The sequence below is a fragment of the Telmatherina bonti genome, assembly GCF_933228915.1.
Source record: "Telmatherina bonti genome assembly, chromosome: 19".
Lineage (NCBI taxonomy): Eukaryota > Metazoa > Chordata > Actinopteri > Atheriniformes > Telmatherinidae > Telmatherina > Telmatherina bonti.
In genome coordinates, this window is record NC_136617.1 from 39,513,692 (window position 1) to 39,534,071 (window position 20,380).

Sequence of the window (20,380 nt, forward strand, 5' to 3'; positions counted from 1 at the left end):
CTGGGACTTTTCTGCTTTAAAATAAGTCTTTTAGCCACAAGTCTTTGGAGCTCACATCCAGTGCAGAATAGATAGAAGCAACTCCTCTTTTCACATCTGGAAGATCAGCATCTGGACTCCATTCCTGGAAGGATTTTTCTAAAACTCTGTTGTGGAGATCAGCGTAGTCTCTGACTGCAGGTCTTGATGGATCCCTATCAGGTGAGAACTGCGGGGGACCCGGTCCATGCCTAGTCACGCAGGCTTCCTCCCTGCATCGGTGGGAGAGCAGACCGACACTGGCTCCCTGATGGCGTTGCGCCCGCTGGTCAGACTGGAGCGGCAGGGAAGGCAGAAGTCCCTGAAGCATCGCTTAAAGTTCTCATCTAGAAAAGCATAGAGTACAGGGTTGAGGCTGCTGTTGGTGTAGCCCAAGGCAATGCACAGGTGCCAGCTGGCTATCACAAAGGGATTCTTGGTGTCAATCTCCACCATGGTCCTCACAATTATAAACATGTGGATGGGGGTCCAGCAAATGATGAAGGCAGCCACCACAACAAGAACCATCCGGGTGATTCGACGCATGTTACGGTCTTTCTCCTTTGAGCCTGAGAGTAGGCGAACACTCCTCAGTCGGAGGATCATCAGACCATAACATATGGTGATGACCATTACAGGGACCACAAAGGCAAAGATGAAAACACAGATCTTAGTCACGGTGTCCCAGTACCAGTCCGGATCAGGAAACTTCAGAGTGCATGTGGTTTTACCTGAAACAGAAGAAAGATGCAATTAGAAAATGTAGATTTAATGAACCATCTCAAAATGTTTCTGCCCAAAAATAGCTGCTTTAATATGTTTTTCTCTCTGGCCACTTTACTAGGTACACATTTTCTACTTCCTGTCAACAGGAATATCCAACCAGCGAATCACATGTTGTCAAGTCGACATGCTGAAGTTCAAACTGAGCAGGAAAAAAAGCAGATTTCAGGTTGTTGTTCCGAGTATTTACTGGGATTTTCACTCACAGCCATCTCCAGAGTTTCTAGAGAAGGTCTAAAGAAAAGAAAACATCCATCAGCAGCCGTTGTCTGGACCAGAACCAGCAGAAGACCCCACCGGGTTCCCTCCTGTCAGTAAGAACAGGAAACTGAGGCTACAATTCACACATGGGGTGAGTCTCAATCAGCGCACTAACACTACTTTGGGCACTATGTTTAAGTGCGTTTACACTGACATTTACGCTAAAAACTCTACACTGAAAGTACCCGAATGCTGCCCTAAACCCGCCCGTAAATGTAGCGTGGAACGATGGACACTTTGCACACCAAATCAACACCATTTTGCTGACGTAGCGGAAGAGGATGGACTTTCCATCAGTTTACCAGTGGTGAAGAATTAACACCGGTCCAGGCGGGGATTCATTTGTATAAATATATAAATACACACTATATATATATATATATATATATATATATATATATATATATATATATATACACACACACACACACACACACACACACACACACACAATATATATATATATATATGTATATATTTGTACACTGCTCAAAAAAATAAAGGGAACACTAAAGTAACACGTTGTAGATCTGAATGAATGAAATATTTTTATTAAATACTTTGTTTTTTCCATAGCTGAATGTTCTGAAAACAAAATCACACAAAAATTATCTATGAAAATCAAACATATCAACCCATGGAGGTCTGGATTTGGAGTTCTGCTCCAAATGAAAGTGGATAAACACACTACAGGCTGATCCAACTTTGATGTAATGTCCTTTAAACAAGTCAGAATGAGGCTCAGTAGTGTGTGTGGCCTCCACGTGCCTGTATGACCTCCCTACAACGCCTGGGCATGCTCCTGATGAGGCGGTGGATGTTCTCCTGAGGGATCTCCTCCCAGACCTGGACTAAAGCATCCGCCAACTCCTGGACAGTCTGTGGTGCAACTTGGCGTTGGTGGATGGAGCGAGACATGATGTCCCAGATGTGCTCAGCTGGATTCAGGTCTGGGGAATGGGCGGGCCGGTCCATAACATCAATGCCTTGGTGTTGCAGGAACTGCTGACACACTCCAGCCACATGAGGTCTAGCATTGTCTTGCATTAGGAGGAACCCAGGGCCAACCGCACCAGCATATGGTCCCACAAGGGGTCTGAGGATCTCATCTCGGTACCTAATGGCAGTCAGGCTACCTCTGGCGAGCACATGGAGGGCTGTGCCGCCCTCCAAAGAAATGCCCCCCCCCACCATTACTGTCCCACTGCCAAACCGGTCCTGCTGGAGGATGTTGCAGGCAGCAGAACGTTCTCCACGGCGTCTCCAGACTCTGTCACGTCTGGCACATGTGCTCAGTGTGAACCTGCTTCCATCTGTGAAGAGCTCAGGGCGCCAGTGGAGAATTTACCAATCTTGGTGTTCTCTGGCAAACGCCAAACGTCCTGCACGCTGTTGGGCTGGAAGCACAACCCCCACCTGTGGACGTCGGGCCCTCATACCACCCTCATGGAGTCTGTTTCTGACTGTTGGAGCAGACACATGCACATCTGTGTCCTGCTGGAGCTCATTCTGCAGGGCTCTGGCAGTGCTCCTCCTGTTCCTCCTTGCACAAAGAAGGAGGTAGCGGTCCTGCTGCTGGGTTGTTGTCCTCCCACGGCCTCCTCCACGTCTCCTGATGTACTGGCCTGTCTCCTGGTAGCGCCTCCATGCTCTGGACACTACGCTGACAGACACAGCAAACCTTCTTGCCACAGCTGGCATTGATGTACCATCCTGGATGAGCTGCACTACCTGAGCCACTTGTGTGGGTTGTAGACTCCGTCTCATGCTACCACTAGAGTGAAAGCACCGCCAGCACTCAGACCAAAACATCATCCAGAAAGCATCGGAACTGAGAAGTGGTCTGTGGTCTCCACCTGCAGAACCACTCCTTTATTGGGTGTGTCTTGCCAGTTGCCTATAATTTCCACCTGTTGTCTATTCCATTTGCACAACAGCAGGTGGAACTGATTGTCAATCAGTGTTGCTTCCTAAGTGGACAGTTCCATTTCACAGAAGTCTGGTTGACTTGGAGTTATATTGTGTTGTTTGGGTGTTCCCTTTATTTTTATGAGCAGTGTACACCCTGGACAGCTCGCCAGTCCATCACAGGGCCTCCATCAAGTTTGTTTTTTATTAATCACAAACTTTGTGTAAAAATTGACGTACGACGTAACATATTTAGATAAAATATTAGAGGAAAACCAATCCTCACCAGTACTTGTCACTTTGGTCACAGCCATAATCATGATGGGCAAACCGATTGCAGAGGACAAAACCCAGATGAGGATATTAATGATCTTAGCCTTGACTGGCGTGCGAAACCCAAGCGCCTTGACTGGATGGCAAACAGCAATGTAGCGATCCACGCTCATCATGGTTAGGGTGAAGATACTTGTGAACATGTTGTAGTAGTCAATGGCAAGAATGAGCTTGCACAGGACTTTGCCGAACGGCCAGGTGTTCATGAGGTACTTAGCGCTCTGGAAAGGCAGCGTGCTCGTGGCCAGGGCATCGGCAAGAGCCAGGTTGAAGATGTAGATATTGGTGGCAGTCTTCATCTTTGTGTACCTGTCAGGGTACAGAAAAAGACGTATGTTGTACTAATTATGGAACAGCATCCTCATAAGATAAATCCAACACTGGTCATCAGCACGGAATAGTTTTATGTGGAACAATATACAACCTAATTAGAACCAGAAAAGTCTTTCTTATCCCTTTACTGATCCCTGCAGGATCAATAAATCAGATTTTCAGGGGTAAAACTTGAGACATCAGTAACATGATCAGTTTCTCTGATTTTACTTTTTATCGATGGTGAACTAAGGGACATGGTTGAGTTAGCAGGGCTGGCAGACCAGACCAGAAGAGACACTAGCAACAACAGCGGTAGACCAGACATTAACAACGACAACAGACATGTTCACAAGTCTGTTGTTACCAGACATTAGTAACAACAGCAGGAGACCAGACATTAACAACAGCAGGAGACCAGACATTAACAACGGCAGCAGACCAGACATTAGCAACGACAGCGGCAGACCAGACATTAGCAACGACAGCGGCAGACCAGACATTAGCAACGACAGCGGCAGACCAGACATTAGCAACGACAGCGGCAGACCAGACATTAGCAACGACAGCGGCAGACCGGACATTAGCAACGACAGCGGCAGACCAGACATTAGCAACGACAGCGGCAGACCAGACATTAGCAACGACAGCGGCAGACCGGACATTAGCAACGACAGCGGCAGACCGGACATTAGCAACGACAGCGGCAGACCAGACATTAGCAACAACAGCGGGAGACCAGACATTAGCAACGACAGCGGCAGACTGGACATTAGCAACGACAGCAGCAGACCAGACATTAGCAACAACAGCGGGAGACCAGACATTAGCAACGACAGCGGCAGACCAGACATTAGCAACGACAGCGGCAGACCAGACATTAGCAACGACAGCAGCAGACCAGACATTAGCAACGACAGCAGGAGACCAGACATTAGCAACGACAGCAGCAGACCAGACATTAGCAACGACAGCGGCAGACCAGACATTAGCAACGACAGCGGCAGACCAGACATTAGCAACGACAGCAGCAGACCAGACATTAGCAACGACAGCGGCAGACCAGACATTAGCAACGACAGCGGCAGACCAGACATTAGCAACGACAGCGGCAGACCAGACATTAGCAACGACAGCAGCAGACCAGACATTAGCAACGACAGCAGGAGACCAGACATTAGCAACGACAGCAGGAGACCAGACATTAGCAACGACAGCAGCAGACCAGACATTAGCAACGACAGCAGGAGACCAGACATTAGCAACGACAGCAGCAGACCAGACATTAGCAACGACAGCGGCAGACCGGACATTAGCAACGACAGCAGCAGACCAGACATTAGCAACGACAGCAGGAGACCAGACATTAGCAACGACAGCGGCAGACCGGACATTAGCAACGACAGCAGCAGACCAGACATTAGCAACGACAGCGGCAGACCAGACATTAGCAACGACAGCAGCAGACCAGACATTAGCAACGACAGCAGCAGACCAGACATTAGCAACGACAGCAGGAGACCAGACATTAGCAACGACAGCGGCAGACCAGACATTAGCAACGACAGCAGCAGACCAGACATTAGCAACGACAGCAGGAGACCAGACATTAGCAACGACCAGATGAATCAGAGTTTTACTTTGGAGAAAAGCGTCTGCTAAATGACTGTAGAATGGAATAGTTGACATCAATCATGCTGTAGGCTCCGTGGTAAGAGTGGTTAACAGATGGCAGTAGGCAAAAGGTACTCCAACAAGATTAACATTTATTGAACAATGGTGTTGGAACCAAAACAACTACAAAATCACAAAGGAAGAATAATATAACTCAACAATTACCTTTACTGATCAAACATAACAAATCAAAATCTACCAAAAGTAATCTAACTTGCACCCTGCTACATCATTCTCAGTCTCGCAAACAGACAAAATACCAGCCTTAAATACCCTCGCAGCCTAATCCCAAAATGGCCACCCCCCAGCTCCAACCATTTTCCAAGAAAGCACACTAAACAGTAAAAATCAATTTTTCCTCAATAAGCATAGATAACCCTCAAAATGGTTTCCCCATCCACTGACATCACACAAAATTTAAAAAAAAAAAAAAAACAGAAAAACATAACAGTTAAGCAATTGCTGAACACAACTCTTGCCCCTCATCATGCTTGGTTCAATCCAGTGACTTCACTTGGGTAAAATCCTATAAATCCAGAAAATGCAGCCGTGAAAAATGGTGATGCCTACCCACTTTGTCACAAATAGTCTGATGTCTGACTGAAATTACAAACAGAAGAATATCAAGGTGTACAGATAAGATGCTTTTAGTACTATTGGTCTAACATGAGACAAAGATGTCTGTCCAACATCAGTCCAGATGTGCGTGCTGTTGTCCAGGAGATATGAGCTGATTGGGATCTCATCTCGGTAACAGCGGCGCTACAAGATGCAACACACAAAGTGGCTGCCGGATTCGTCCCCTAACCCTAACCCCCAGGCACAGAAGTTGTTGCAGTTACATGTCACTGCTCATGTCCTCAGTTCCCTGATTTAATATCCTGCATCTACACGAGCAGGAGGGATTACTGCCATCACATCATGTTGATGATTAAGCTGCAAGTCAAGAAGAAATGGCTTTCCTTTTAATCCAAGCATACACATTACTGGTTAAATCACCTTCAACATCCAGCATTCAGTAAACAGGCAGGTGTTTGTCAGAGTTATAAGACCTCAGTAGCTGGAACTGAGGATGGAGATGTTGATCTGCAGCCTGGGGGCTTCCGGTCCTGTTGGGAAAGATTCCTGTAGATTTCTCACATTTATTATGTCACACATGAGGAATTTGGTTTACAAATAATCCAAAACATCCGCCAGAGACCAGGAGGCTGATTTTTGGGTTTTCCTGTGTGGGTGTGGGCCGTGGATCTGCTCAGCAGGCGATGACCGTATGGTGAAATTAATTTCACAGCAGGAGACGTGGACAAGCAATGTTTCATTTTAAAGCATATTTGTCTCTAAATCAGCAGCTTCTTTCATGCATTTTCAGCAGCAATGTGCTAAATATTGCATTCAGTCCTTATCAGCAGCTGTAGTTCAGGAGGAAGAGCAGTGAACCCCAAGTTACCTTGGGTGTGCCTATCAAAATCCAATCAAATCAAATCAAACTTTATTTCTTGAGCACTTTTCATGCCACAGGCAACACAAAGTGCTTTACAAGATAAAATCAAGTCATAAGGATTAAAACAAACATTTAAAAAAAAAGGCACAAGCTCTTTCCACACACACACACACACACACACACACACACACACACACACACACACACACACACATTCCCCAAAAAACATCATTCCCTGAATACTGTCTCTTTAACTGAATGCAGGTCAATAAAATAAAACATTAATTAAGTGATAAAAATTCTGACTTGGTGATGATGTGAGGAAATGATACCTAGGGATCCGTCCACACCAGGAGCAAGTCCCCCGCATGCTCATAGGGGCCGTTGCCACGGCAACTGCACAACTCCCAGGCAGCCAAGGGCCCACCCCGCAGCCGTAAAGCTGCAGTGCAGGACCCCGCGCCACCCGAACAGCAGCGGTCGCCATGACAACAGCCCCCAGACCAAACAGGCAGGGCCCCCAGCGTGCTGGATCCCCATAAGGAAAACACTGGAGTTAAAACCAGAAGTTAAATAACCTTAAGAAACAGTAAGAAGAAGTAAGAGCAACAATAAAAGAAAATACAAATATATACATAAAAGGACTTCACAATAATGTACTAAAAATAAGAAATCTAATAAAACAATTTAAAAATAAAATAATAAATGTAAATGTAATAATAAAGTAAATTAAGATAAGTAAATAAAGTAAAATAAAATTCAGTTAAATGCTAAGCTAAAGAGGTCTTAAGCCTCTTCTTAAAAACATCAACAGTCTCCGCGGCCCTGAGGTCCTCTGGCAGGCTGGTCCACAGTCCAGGACCGGAACAATGGAAAGAGGTCTCACCGTATGTCTTAGTTCTGACTTTAGGAACCACTAAAAGGCCAGTACCAGAGGACCTCAGGGTCCGCGAAGAATCATACTTAAAATGAAGCTCAGATAAATAAGAAGGCCCAAGACCATTAAGGCATTTATAAACAAGTAAAAGAATCCTAAAATCAATCCTGAAGCGCACAGGAAGCCAATGCAGCAATTTTAAAACTGGTGTAACGTGTTCTGGTCCTCGTCAGAATTTGTGCCGCTGAGTTCTGTAGTAATTGTAGGCTGGAAAGAGACTTTTTAGGAAGACCAGAGAGCAGGACGTTACAGTAATCTAATCTACTGGAAATGAAAGCATCAGCTGTGTGGTAGGAGAGAGAAATGGGCGACTCTGTTTTTTAAATAATAAAAGATGTTTTTGTTACATTTTTTTATGTGTGGAATAAAATCCAGCTAAGAGTCAAGAAGAACACCCAAATTTCTCTCACACTGGGAGGGATTAAAATGTAATGTTGATAAAAGGATCTCTCTCTTGCCTTCAGGACCGATAATTAAAACTTCAGTTTTGTTCTGGTTGAGCTGTAAAAAGTTTGCTGCCATCCATGAGTTTATATCTGAAATACAATTTAAAAGAACATTCAGTGGCTCTAAGTCATCAAGGGACACGGCGATGTAAAGCTGTTTATCATCGGCATAGCTGTGAAAATCAACGCTCCTGATGACGTCCCCAAGTGGTAACATATACAGGTTAAAAAGTAAAGGGCCTAAAATTGATCTTTGGGGAACCCCACATTTTATTTCATAGGTTCGTGAGGAGCATGTATCCATACTTACAAAAAATTGTCGATCCGAGAGGTAGGAATAAAACCACTTAAGAGCAGTTCCTGAGAGGCCCACCAGACTTCTGAGTCTGTTAAATAAAATCTGATGATCTACTGTATCGAATGCGGCACTCAGATCCAGTAGAACAAGAACAGAAAGTTTCTGTGAGTCCAGGCTAGATCTAAGGTCACTAACAATCTTTAAGAGGGCCGTCTCCGTACTGTGGTTAGTCCTAAAACCAGATTGATATTTTTCTGAAATGTTGTGTTTATTCAAAAACTTGTGTAATTGAGTAAAAACAACTTTTTCTATGATTTTACTTAAAAACGGTAAGTTGGATACAGGTCGGTAAATTATCAACCATGTTTGGATCTAAGCCACTCTTCTTCAGAAGGGGCCTTACCACCGCCGTTTTACAGGCAGAAGAGAAGACACCCATCTGAAGAGAGTAGTTTACTATGTCTAAAAGCTCACACTCAAAGAAACCATAAAAAGTTTTTAAAAGCGATGTGGGAATCGGGTCTAAAGGCAGGTTGTTGGATTTAGCTGGGAGAAAACTCGACCAAGCATCTGTGCATCAACCAGAACAAAACTCTCCAGTGTTTCCTCAGATAAAAACAATGCTTCAGATCCGTTAAGATCAACATTATGCTGAGATAAAAGATTGGATCTAATAGCATTGATCTTACTTCTGAAGTGGTCTGCATAGTCCTCACATGCAGCGTCTGATGGCTGCATATCTGTGTTCATTAAAATATCAATGGTTTTAAAAATAAATGTTTGATTATTTTGTTATCTGTGATGAAGTTTGAAAAATAGAGTGTTCTTTCCAGTTTGATTTTGTTGTTATAAATTTTAAGTTGTTCCTTTAAAATATCCTGATGGATTGTTAGTTTTGTTTTCCTCCATTTCCTCTCTGCTCTCCTGCAGCTTCTCTTTAACTCTTTTATTTCCTCATTTCTCCATGGTGTTCTGAATTTAGTTCTTAATATTTTTGTTTTAAGCGGAGCTGCTGAGTTAATTGCCGACCTTAATTTGTTGTTAAAATGGTCGACGATAAAAATCACATGATGCAGGAAAAATCTGAGCAGGAGTTCCAGATAAAATATCAATAAAATTTGCAGCCACTTCAGAAGTAATATATCACCTCCTGACAGTCCTCACTATTGGGGTAGGAGTGTGTGTTCTCACTCATGTGTAAGTTGCTTTGGATAAAAGCGTCTGCTAAATAACTGTAGAATAGAATAGAAGCTGAGATCATGATGGACACCATCGTCATCCGCGATCCAAAACCGGATGTCTCTGCCGTCCAGCTGTGGATGCTGGATGCAGTGTTACTCGGCGAGGCTCATATTGACAGCCATGCTGCAACTCTGACCCTGCCACAGTACACCGATCCAGAGACCTGGTTGCATCTCAGAGCTAAACCACAGATCCCGGTCAGCTCCACACCGAGCCAACAGGAGCCCGGTTCCATGTCGCTCCATGGGGGCAAAGAGGAAGGCATCGCAGCGCACCTCCACCAAAGGACATCCCCTGTTACAACAGCGTTGTCAGTCTTGCAGATTTCCCCCCCCTTAAGTGACGATTCTCAGTCTTCGCAGCTCACCGGCACCACGGTGCTTCACGCCCCCCGGTGCCCGAGCTCCACAGTAAAGCTCGCAGGTCCGAGCCGTTCTTTACCCCGGCTCCAAAACGGACCTCCACCCGCCGTGCTGCCCACCCCGCTACATCACCACCACCACCTCGGGTAAAGCCTCCGTCACACTCCTCTCCAACGACTCTGATAATTGGAGACTCAGTCGTGAGAAATGTAAGATTGCGCTCCATAGTTAGAATCGTGGCGATAGATACTCCAGGGATCGTAGTCAGATACACTCCAGGTTCCAGAGCAGGCCACATTGAATCTTACTTAAAACTGCTGGCTAAAGATAAACATAAATACAAGAAGATTATTATTCATGTTGGGGTAAATGACACCCGGTTACACCAATCAGAGATCACCAAAGTAAACGTTGCCTCAGTGTGTGACTTTACTAAAACCATGTCAGACTCTGTAGTTTCTCCGGACCCCTGCCAGACCTGACCAGCGATGACATGTTTAGCCGTTTGTCATCCTTTAACCGCTGGCTGTCCAGGTGGTGCCCAGAACAAAATGTGGGCTTTATAGATAACTGGAAAAGCTTCTGGGGAAAACCTGGTCTTATTAGGAGAGACGGGATTCATCCCACAGTGGATGGAGCAGCTCTCATTTCTAGGAACATGGATCATTTTATTAGTCAGTTAAACCCATGACTGTTCAGGACTGAGACTAAGAAGCAGAGTTGTAGTCTCACATGTCGCCGCCCTCCCCAAAACCCATAATGATGGTATCTGCCCCCCTCCTCCCCATAACCCATAATGATGGTATCTGCCCCTCCACCACCCAGAAACAATAAAACAGCACAGGGGGAGTAAATCATGAAAACCTCATTAATATCAAACAATGAATCTAATAAGACATAATAATAAAACCATTAAATGTGGTTTATTGAACATTAGATCTCTTGTGTCTAAGTCTCTGTTAATCAATGACCTGATTACTGATCATCATATTGATCTATTCTGTCTTATGGAAACCTGCTGCAGCAGGAGGATCATGTTAGTATTAATGAATCGACTCCACCAGATTGTCTAAATGTTCATGTTCCCAGAACTACAGGACGAGGAGGAGGTCTGGCAGCTATCTTTAAATCAGAATTATTGATTAGTCCTAAACATAAAAATAGTTCCAATAGCTTTGAACACCTGACTCTTAGTCTATCCCACCCAAGATGGAAATGAGAGAAGCCACTTCTCCTAGTAGTAGTCTACCGTCCACCTGGATCTTCCCCACAGTTCCTAACTGACTTCTCAGACCTCTTATCAGACTTAGTGCTGAATACTGATAAAGTTATTGTTCTGGGGGATTTTAACATTCATCTTGATGATGAACATGACAGTTTAAACATTGCATTTAACTCTATATTAAATTCAATTGGATTTTCCCAAAATGTCCACAGACCGACTCATTCTCATCGTCACACTCTGGATCTTCTTCTGACATGTGGCATCAAAAGTGACCAACTAACAGTTTTTCCTCATAACCCTGTTCTGTCTGATCATTTAATAACTTTTGAGTTTACTTTACTTGACTACAAAAGGGCTGAGAAGAAAATTCATTACAGTTGATGTTTGTCAGATAGTGTTGTTAACAAATTTAAGAAGTCTATTTCAGGTGTATTTCCTCCAATACCATGTGTTAACCTGGCAGGAAACACCCATCCGAGCTTTACTCCAACACAGGTCGATGAATGTATTAGTTAGGATATGAGCATCTCCTGAGTTGGAGTCTGCATGTACGGGACCCAACTGTCCAGGTTCTGCTCATTGCTGTTATAGTTATGGATAGAGACCTGGACTATAGGTATCCAGAGAGACAGAGACCTGGACGACAGATATCTAGAGAGATTATTATAAAATAATATAATTTATAGTATTATATAATTTATATTATTATTTTATTATATAATTTAATGTTAATTTATGCAATCATTCTAGATTGCACGGTCTGTTGGCAGTAAATTGTTGTACCTCTGACTTGCTATCTTGATCTTTTTTTAAAAATACAGTCTTCTCACATAGATATTACCTCAAATTAGGTACTTTTTTTTCTGAGGATTTCATGCCGGTTCGGAGGGTGTGCTGCAAGGAAGATTTTTCTGCATATTTTCGCTCTTTCAAGACTTGTTATGATGAGTCTCCATGGCAACGAAAGACTTGTTTACAATCGGGATCAACTGATTAACCTCTCCCAAATCAGGATTATCAGCGAAACAACACATCAAATCCTGATGGAGTTGAAAAGAAAGAGAAGAGGATGCAGAGCGGGAGTGAGACAGAGGAGAAAGCGATGGAGATTTAAACCATTTCTCCGGACCGTCGTCATGGGTAATGCGAGATCGCTAGCTAACAAAACGGACGAGGTCGAGATGCTAACAAGGTCTCAGAAAGAATACAGAGAGTGCAGTATTATGTGCTTCACCGAGACATGGCTGCATGAACACATCCCTGACTGTAATGTGTCTGTACCGGGCTTTAAAACGGTCCGTGCAGACCGCAGTAGACAACACAGCGGAAAGCTAAAGGATGGTGGAATTGCAGTGCTGGTTAACCAGCGTTGGTGTCATCCTGGACATGTTACTGTCAAGGAGAAGATATGCACAAGGGACATGGAACTGTTAGCTGTGAGCTTCCGTCCATATTATTTACCCAGAGAGTTTACCTGTGTTATTCTGGTAGCGGTTTATATAATACCTGGTACCGCACCAGACACAGCCTGTGATGTCATCAGCTCCGTCGTTGCTCGGCTACAAACACAGCATCCAAACTCATTCATGGGGATCTCCGGAGACTTCAACGTCGTCTCCCTCTCTGCAACTCTACCAACATTCCAGCAGTTTGTCAGCTGCTCCACCAGAGAAAATAAGATGTTGGACTTATTTTATGCAAATATGAATAATGGATCCAGTTGTTCTGCCCTGCCTCCTTTAGGAAGATCTGACCATAATCTGGTTCTTCTCACCTCCACCTACAAGCCCATCGTTCAGCAGCAACCAGTCATCACAAAGACTATCAAAATCTGGTCTGCTGAAGCTGAAGATGCTCTTAGAGGAGGCTTTGAGGCTACAGACTGGAACGTCCTCTGTGAACCTCATGGAGACGACATCAACGCCATGACTGAGTGTGTGACAGATTACATAAACTTCTGTGTGGACAGCATCGTCCCAACAACAACAGTGAGGTGCTTCCCCAATAACAAACCCTGGATCACCAGTGACCTGAAAAAGCTGCTGAACATCAAAAAGAAAGCCTTCAGGGATGGAGACAGGGAGTTATTGAGGGCAACACAAAAACAACTTAAAACACAAACTAAGAAGTGCAAGGAGGACTACAGGAAGAAGTTAGAAAGTCAGCTCCAGCAGAATAACCTGAGGGATGTGTGGTCTGGAATGAAGAAGATCACCGGCTTCAAGTTAAAGGGGGACCAGCCTGATGGAGGTCTGGACAGAGCTAATGAGCTGAACATATTCTTCAACAGGTTCAGTTCACCCCCTACCTCCAGCCCAAAGTCAGCCCACTGACTCTCCAAAATAGAGTCCCAGTGCTGTGGAAAACCTCCTGCCTTGTTCCAGTGACTAAAAAAACACAACCAGCTGAACCAAGTGACTACAGACCAGTTGCCCTGACATCTCACATCATGAAAGTCCTGGAGAGACTCTTACTGGCTCACCTCAACAAGCAAGTAAACACCTTTCAGGACCCATTCCAGTTTGCATATCGTAATGGACTTGGGGTTGAAGATGCCATCATATACCTGCTCCAGAGAGCACACTCTCATCTGGACCATTCAGGCAGCACTCTGAGGGTCATGTTCTTTCATTTCTCAGTGCTTTTAATACCATTCAGCCTGCTTTGTTATGTGAGAAGCTCCATAAATTCCAGGTGGATACCTCCACAACCACCTGGATCTATGACTACCTCACAAACAGACCCCAGTTTGTGAGACTGAAAGGTTGTGTGTCTGAGATGGAGGTCAGCAGCACTGGTGCACCACAAGGAACTGTACTCTGGCCATTCCTCTTCACTCTGTACACCTCAGACTTCCAGTACAACTCTGAGTCCTGTCATCTGCAGAAATACTCTGATGACTCTGCAGTTGTGGGGTGTATCAGGGATGGACAAGAAGCAGAGTACAGAGAACTGGTCAGTCAGTTTGTTAAATGGTGCGGTGACAATCATCTCATATTAAATAGCAGCTAAACAAAAGAGATGATTGTTGACTTCAGGAGGAAGAAGAATAAACAAAGCACTGTTTCCATCCTGGGAGAGGAGGTGGAGGTGGTGGAGGAATACAAGTATCTTGGAGTTCAGCTGGACAACAAACTGGACTGGAAATGCAACACTGACTACATCTACAAGAAAGGTCAGAGCAGACTGTACTTCTTAAGGAAGCTGAGATGGTTTAACGTCTGCACCAAGATGTTGCATATCTTCTAGAAGTCTGTTGTGGAGAGTGCAGTCAGCTTTGCAGCATCTGCTGGGGTAGTAGCATCAGAACCAGAGACTTGAAGAGAATCAACAAACTGATCCAGAAAGCTGCTTCTGTGCTTGGAGTAACTCTGGAGCCGCTGGAGCTGATTGTCCAAAGAAGAATGCTGCACAAGCTGATGAAGATGATGGAGGATTCTTCACACCCTCTCCACAACACAGTGATGAAACAACAAAGTGTGTTCAGTGAGAGGCTTCTTCAGGTCCGATGTAAGACTGAAAGATACAGAAGATCATTCCTGCCAGCAGCCATCAGCCTCCGGAACAAGACCTCCTCTAGTTATTATTATTATATACTACAATATTTCCCTTTGGGGATTAATAAAGTATTTTTCATTTAATTTACTAAGTGTTTTAAATTATTAAATACTTTGTGACTTTGTATTTTATTTTACATTCCTTAGCTGATTTTATTTTTTAAGACCACTATAGATTGAAAGGATATTAGGATAAAACTGGAAATAAAAAGAATCTATATATGTGGGATTTATGAAAAACAGATGCCACAAACAACTTTATTACAGTGTTGCCAATCAGTACTTTTGTAAAAATGAAAGTGAATTGTTACTACTGCGTTAATTTAATTCATCTTGTTTACACTAAATGTAAGGTTCACTCATATGATGTCAAGAACCAAAGATGTTTATTTTCCTGCATTTGCTGAACATGATAGGTATATCCTGTTTGGATAAAACAATTCTAAAGAAACCTGATAAAAGATGTTTAAGTTGTCTGCTAAAGTGATCTTAACACAAGTAATTTTGTCCAGCAATATTGAGATTTGATGTTAGTTAGTTGATGTGGGTTCTCTCCGGGTACTCTGGCTTCCTCCCACCGTCCAAAGACATGCATGTTAGCTTAATTGGTTTCTCTAAATTGCCCCTAGGAGTGAGTGTGAGCGTGAGTAGTTGTTTGTCTCTGTGTGTCCCTGCGATGAAAATCACTCTGATCCTGGACAGTTTGACATTTAAAAGTGCTTGAACTGAGGAAGAAATAAAACTCAACAAAGGACTCTTTTTTTTTGTTTGTTTTTTTTTAGGGTCCATTTTTGTTTCACTGTAAACGTTCTTGGTAATATTGCATGTCTGCTGCAAACAAACTTTAAAGGTACAGCTACCAAAACGGGTTGTATTCTTGTGGTTATTGCACTCAAACCCTTGATCCTTAGAGTCTGGAATCGTGTTGCTAGCGCACTGGTTACACAAGTGTTGATTAAGAAACAAAACCCTGCTTGATTTGTTGGTGACAACTATGTGACTGAATTTCATGGATGTGGGCAGAGTTTATTTTTCATTAATTTAACTGTTTTCCAAAAGTGGAAATGCACATGTACTGGTACGTGTTACGTAGGGATCAGACAAGCAGCACTCTTTATGATGTTGCTTCTTGGTAAATCAATGAAAATTCTCTTTTATGAATTCTAACTATTCCCATTTCCAAACTGAGTCATTGTCCACATGTGGCAGGTACCTCACAAAACAAGGATATTTTCCTCCAATTCGGCCTGCTGTCCACACGAAAACACGTCTGCATAAAAAACCCATTCATTCTAAAACCTCTGATCAAAGTGAAGATGTGTGAATACTCTGTTCGCACATCTGCATGTGAACATATATAACCGGGTTTTACGTGTTGAAACGTCGTCTGTGACAGTTAGATGTCTACCTCGGTAAAACTGCGTTTCTTGACTCTTCTCTTTGTGCTAAAGACGGAACACGAGGAGGAAACCTGTTCTCAAATGTTGATGTGCAGGTGGGATTTATGAAGAGGAAATTGCTTGTAGGAAATCTGCACATGGTTTTATAAAGCTGGACTCTTTTTGATGTAGTACACTTTTAGTATTGATCCAACAGAAATTCTTCACACCTTTGACCAGGCGCCTCGTTTCTAAACCTGCGTAGCAACAATGACTACAGGAGGCGTACGAAAGGAAAAACAGGAAATGTAGAGCAATAAACGTCCTGATTTATAAAGCAGCACGTCCTACGCCGCTTCATCTTTATAAAACAGGATCTACACAAAATATGGTGTACATGAGGAGCGTCTGGCTCCCACATGTTGGCTAGAAAAGGTCATATGACCCCTGATAAACATGTCATTTCCATGATGCTCAGCAAGGAAACAGAGGAACTGTCTGGAATGTGACGTAGAAATTTCAGCATGTAGAACTGATCAGGTGGAGGCGGGACAGACATAAGCACCGCCAGGAAGGTGGAGGAGCGTCGGCATCAGACCACCGGACACTTCCAGAGAGGAAAAACAAGTCGTTAGACATTAAGGTGGAGGGAAAAAGAACATGGCCGTGCCCAAGAGGAGGAAGGGGGGGCCGCTGCCCACTCACACAGCTAAGAAGCAGCTGGGAAAACTGGCGAGTCCACAGAGACTGCAGGTAGACCATGTCCTCCAGCTGGTCCAGAGGGTCCAGATGGTCCAGACGGTCCAGCTGGTCCAGATGGTCCACCTGGTCCAAACGGTCCAGATGGTCCAGACAGTTCAGACGGTTCAGATGGTCCACCTGGTCCAAACGGTCCAGCTGGTCCAGACGGTCCAGATGGTCCAAACGATCCAGATGGTCCAGACGGTCCAGCTGGTCCAGACAGTCCAGACGGTCCAAACCATCCAGTCGGTCCAGTCGGTCCAGATGGTCCAAACGGTCCAGTCGGTCCAGATGGTCCAAACGGTCCAGACGGTCCAGATGTCCAGCTGGTCCAGACGCTCCAGATGGTCCACCTGGTCCAGCTGGTCCAAACGGTCCAGCTGATGGTAGACCATGTCCTCCATCAGGGACAGGTAGACCATGTCCTCCATCAGGGACTGGTAGACCAGGTCCTCCAGCAGGGACAGGTAGACCATGTCCTCCATCAGGGACAGGTAGACCATGTCCTCCATCGGGGACAGGTAGACCAGGTCCTCCATCAGGGACAGGTAGACCATGTCCTCCATCAGGGACATGTAGACCAGGTCCTACATAAGGGACATGCAGACCAGGCCCTCCATCGGGGACAGGTAGACCCTGTCCTCCATCAGGGACAGGTAGACCAGGTCCTCCATCGGGGACAGGTAGACCATGTCCTCCATCAGGGACAGGTAGACCAGGTCCTCCAGCAGGGACAGGTAGACCATGTACTCCATCGGGGACAGGTAGACCATGTCCTCCATCGGGGACAGGTAGACCAGGTCCTCCATCAGGGACATGTAGACCATGTCCTCCATCGGGGACAGGTAGACCATGTCCTCCATCGGGGACAGGTAGACCAGGTCCTCCATCAGGGACATGTAGACCATGTCCTCCATCGGGGACAGGTAGACCAGGTCCTCCATCAGGGACCGGTAGACCATGTCCTCCATCGGGGACAGGTAGACCATGTCCTCCATCAGGGACAGGTAGACCAGGTCCTCCAGCAGGGACATGTAGACCATGTCCTCCATCGGGGACAGGTAGACCATGTCCTCCATCGGGGACAGGTAGACCAGGTCCTCCATCAGGGACCGGTAGACCATGTCCTCCATCGGGGACAGGTAGACCAGGTCCTCCAGCAGGGACAGGTAGACCATGTCCTCCATCGGGGACAGGTAGACCATGTCCTCCATCGGGGACAGGTAGACCAGGTCCTCCATCGGGGACATGTAGACCATGTCCTCCATCGGGGACAGGTAGACCATGTCCTCCATCGGGGACAGGTAGACCAGGTCCTCCATCAGGGACCGGTAGACCAGGTCCTCCATCGGGGACAGGTAGACCAGGTCCTCCATCGGGGACAGGTAGACCAGGTCCTCCATCAGGGACAGGTAGACCAGGTCCTCCAGCAGGACCAGGTAGACCAGGTCCTCCAGCAGGGACAGGTAGACCATGTCCTCCATCGGGGACAGGTAGACCAGGTCCTCCATCGGGGACAGGTAGACCAGGTCCTCCATCAGGGACAGGTAGACCATGTCCTCCATCGGGGACAGGTAGACCAGGTCCTCCATCAGGGACAGGTAGACCAGGTCCTCCAGCAGGACCAGGTAGACCATGTCCTCCATCAGGGACAGGTAGACCATGTCCTCCAGCAGGACCAGGTAGACCAGGTCCTACATAAGGGACATGCAGACCAGGTCCTCCATCAGGGGACACCTCAATCAGTCTCGTTTTGTTCAGTTGTCATGGCAACGACCATTTTATTGTAATAATTCATGTAGAACTGTATGAGAATGGCTGCTCCTGTGCGACTTATTGAACTGGGTTAATGTAGAACCAGTTTTTTCTGGTTGACGTTTTTATTAATAACATTTCTGACGTAAATCCAGACTCTTATCATGGTGTGAAGATCAATATTAAATTTTATTCATTGTTGCAAATAATTTAAATAAATATTCATTAAAATAATTATTTATTAATAATTTTGAAATATTTTTCATTTTGAACAAATGTCTCAAACTTCACACATTGTCGTTTTTATTCTACATTGGTGTTGCAGTCTCCCGTTTCTCCAGATGTGCATACAGCAGGTAAGAGTTGGCGTGGACGAAGGGACTGTCAAGTCGTGTTTTTCTAAATCCCAGAAGTGGACTAGAACTGGTCTATGGAGGGTTTGGTGCAAGCGTTTTAGAAATGAGGCTCCTGGTCAGCTGGCTTTGAAGACAAAGCAAACACATTGACTCTTTATTGGAGGGAAACCTGATCAAATTTGACATGAAAACAGACATAAATCCAGATACGTTGTATTCTGTCCAGTCACGACGTCCCACCTCGCTCCTGCTCACACAGCTGACCATTAAACATGCACGCATCATAATAGCGTGCATTTACTAAACGTTTGCATTTTTTGAAGTATACTTTACTGAAAGTACAAACTAATTCAAGTATACATTTAATAAAATGTATACATTTAGTTACCTTACCACATCTCCATATCTGCATCGAACACACACACACACACACACACGCACACACACACACACACACGCACACACACAATTTAAAACCAGTTGGTAGAAAATTACAAAAAAAAGAGAGAAAAAGGTTATTGGGTCGATCGTGACCCGCGTGACTTGAACACAAGCAAAAGTTAACTTAGTGAGATTAATGAAAATATGAAATGAAAATGAAATAATTATACAATTATTTAACCTTGTTGGTGTGTGAAGAGTGTAAACATGAATTCAGCAGCTCGCATGAAATAAGACTTCATCCAGGCGATGGAAGCGCGCGCGTTATTTACCTGACCACCCCGTACATCACGAGGACGTTTCCTAGGAGTCCCACCACGCAGATGACGGAGTAGAGAGCAGTGATGGAGATGGCTGTGATCATGCTTCTCGCGCTCCTGGTGGGACTATGCGGTTCGGTAGAGTTCTGCAGCCCGTTGCGCGCCAGCCCGCTCCAGGTAACGTTGAAGGGGGTGACGGAGTATTGGTCTGACAGAGAAAGCTGCACTCCGGGGACCGTGAAGGGCTCCATGCTGTGCGCGCGGTGCTGAAAAGTTGCCCACACAGTCGCGCGCAGCCCAAGTGGTTGGAGGTGAAGCCGACAGAAGGAAAAAAAAAACCTGCTGTGGCAGAAGATGTATGATGATAAACCCTTAATCCAGACAGGTGTCATGCAGCTCATTCGGCAGCAATCCGTGGTATGCGCGCGCTCTGAGCAAGTCAATGTCTCTTATACCCCCGCCCACTCGTGGACGCACGTCAACGTCAAGGCAGCAGAAACGTCACATGGATAGATGGATGAGGGAAAGACGGATGAATGATGGATGGTTGGTGAATCAATGGTTGGATGGATGGATGGATGGAGGAATGGATGATAGATGCATGATGGATAAATGAATAGATGGATGAGGGAAAGACAGATGGATGATGGA

The 20,380-nt window shown here is 45.1% G+C and overlaps 1 protein-coding gene across 1 annotated transcript; it reads right to left on the reverse strand.

Annotated features, from left to right (window-relative positions):
• Positions 1-234: 234 nt before the first annotated feature.
• On the reverse strand, positions 235-19,980 carry oprd1a (opioid receptor, delta 1a; the record flags this gene model as incomplete). Its single annotated transcript, XM_079259307.1, has 3 exons — positions 235-749; positions 3,257-3,612; positions 19,742-19,980. 3 exons carry the CDS (start codon positions 19,978-19,980, stop codon positions 235-237), a joined length of 1,110 nt encoding a protein of 369 aa, XP_079115433.1.
• Between the last annotated feature and the right edge of the window lie 400 nt (positions 19,981-20,380).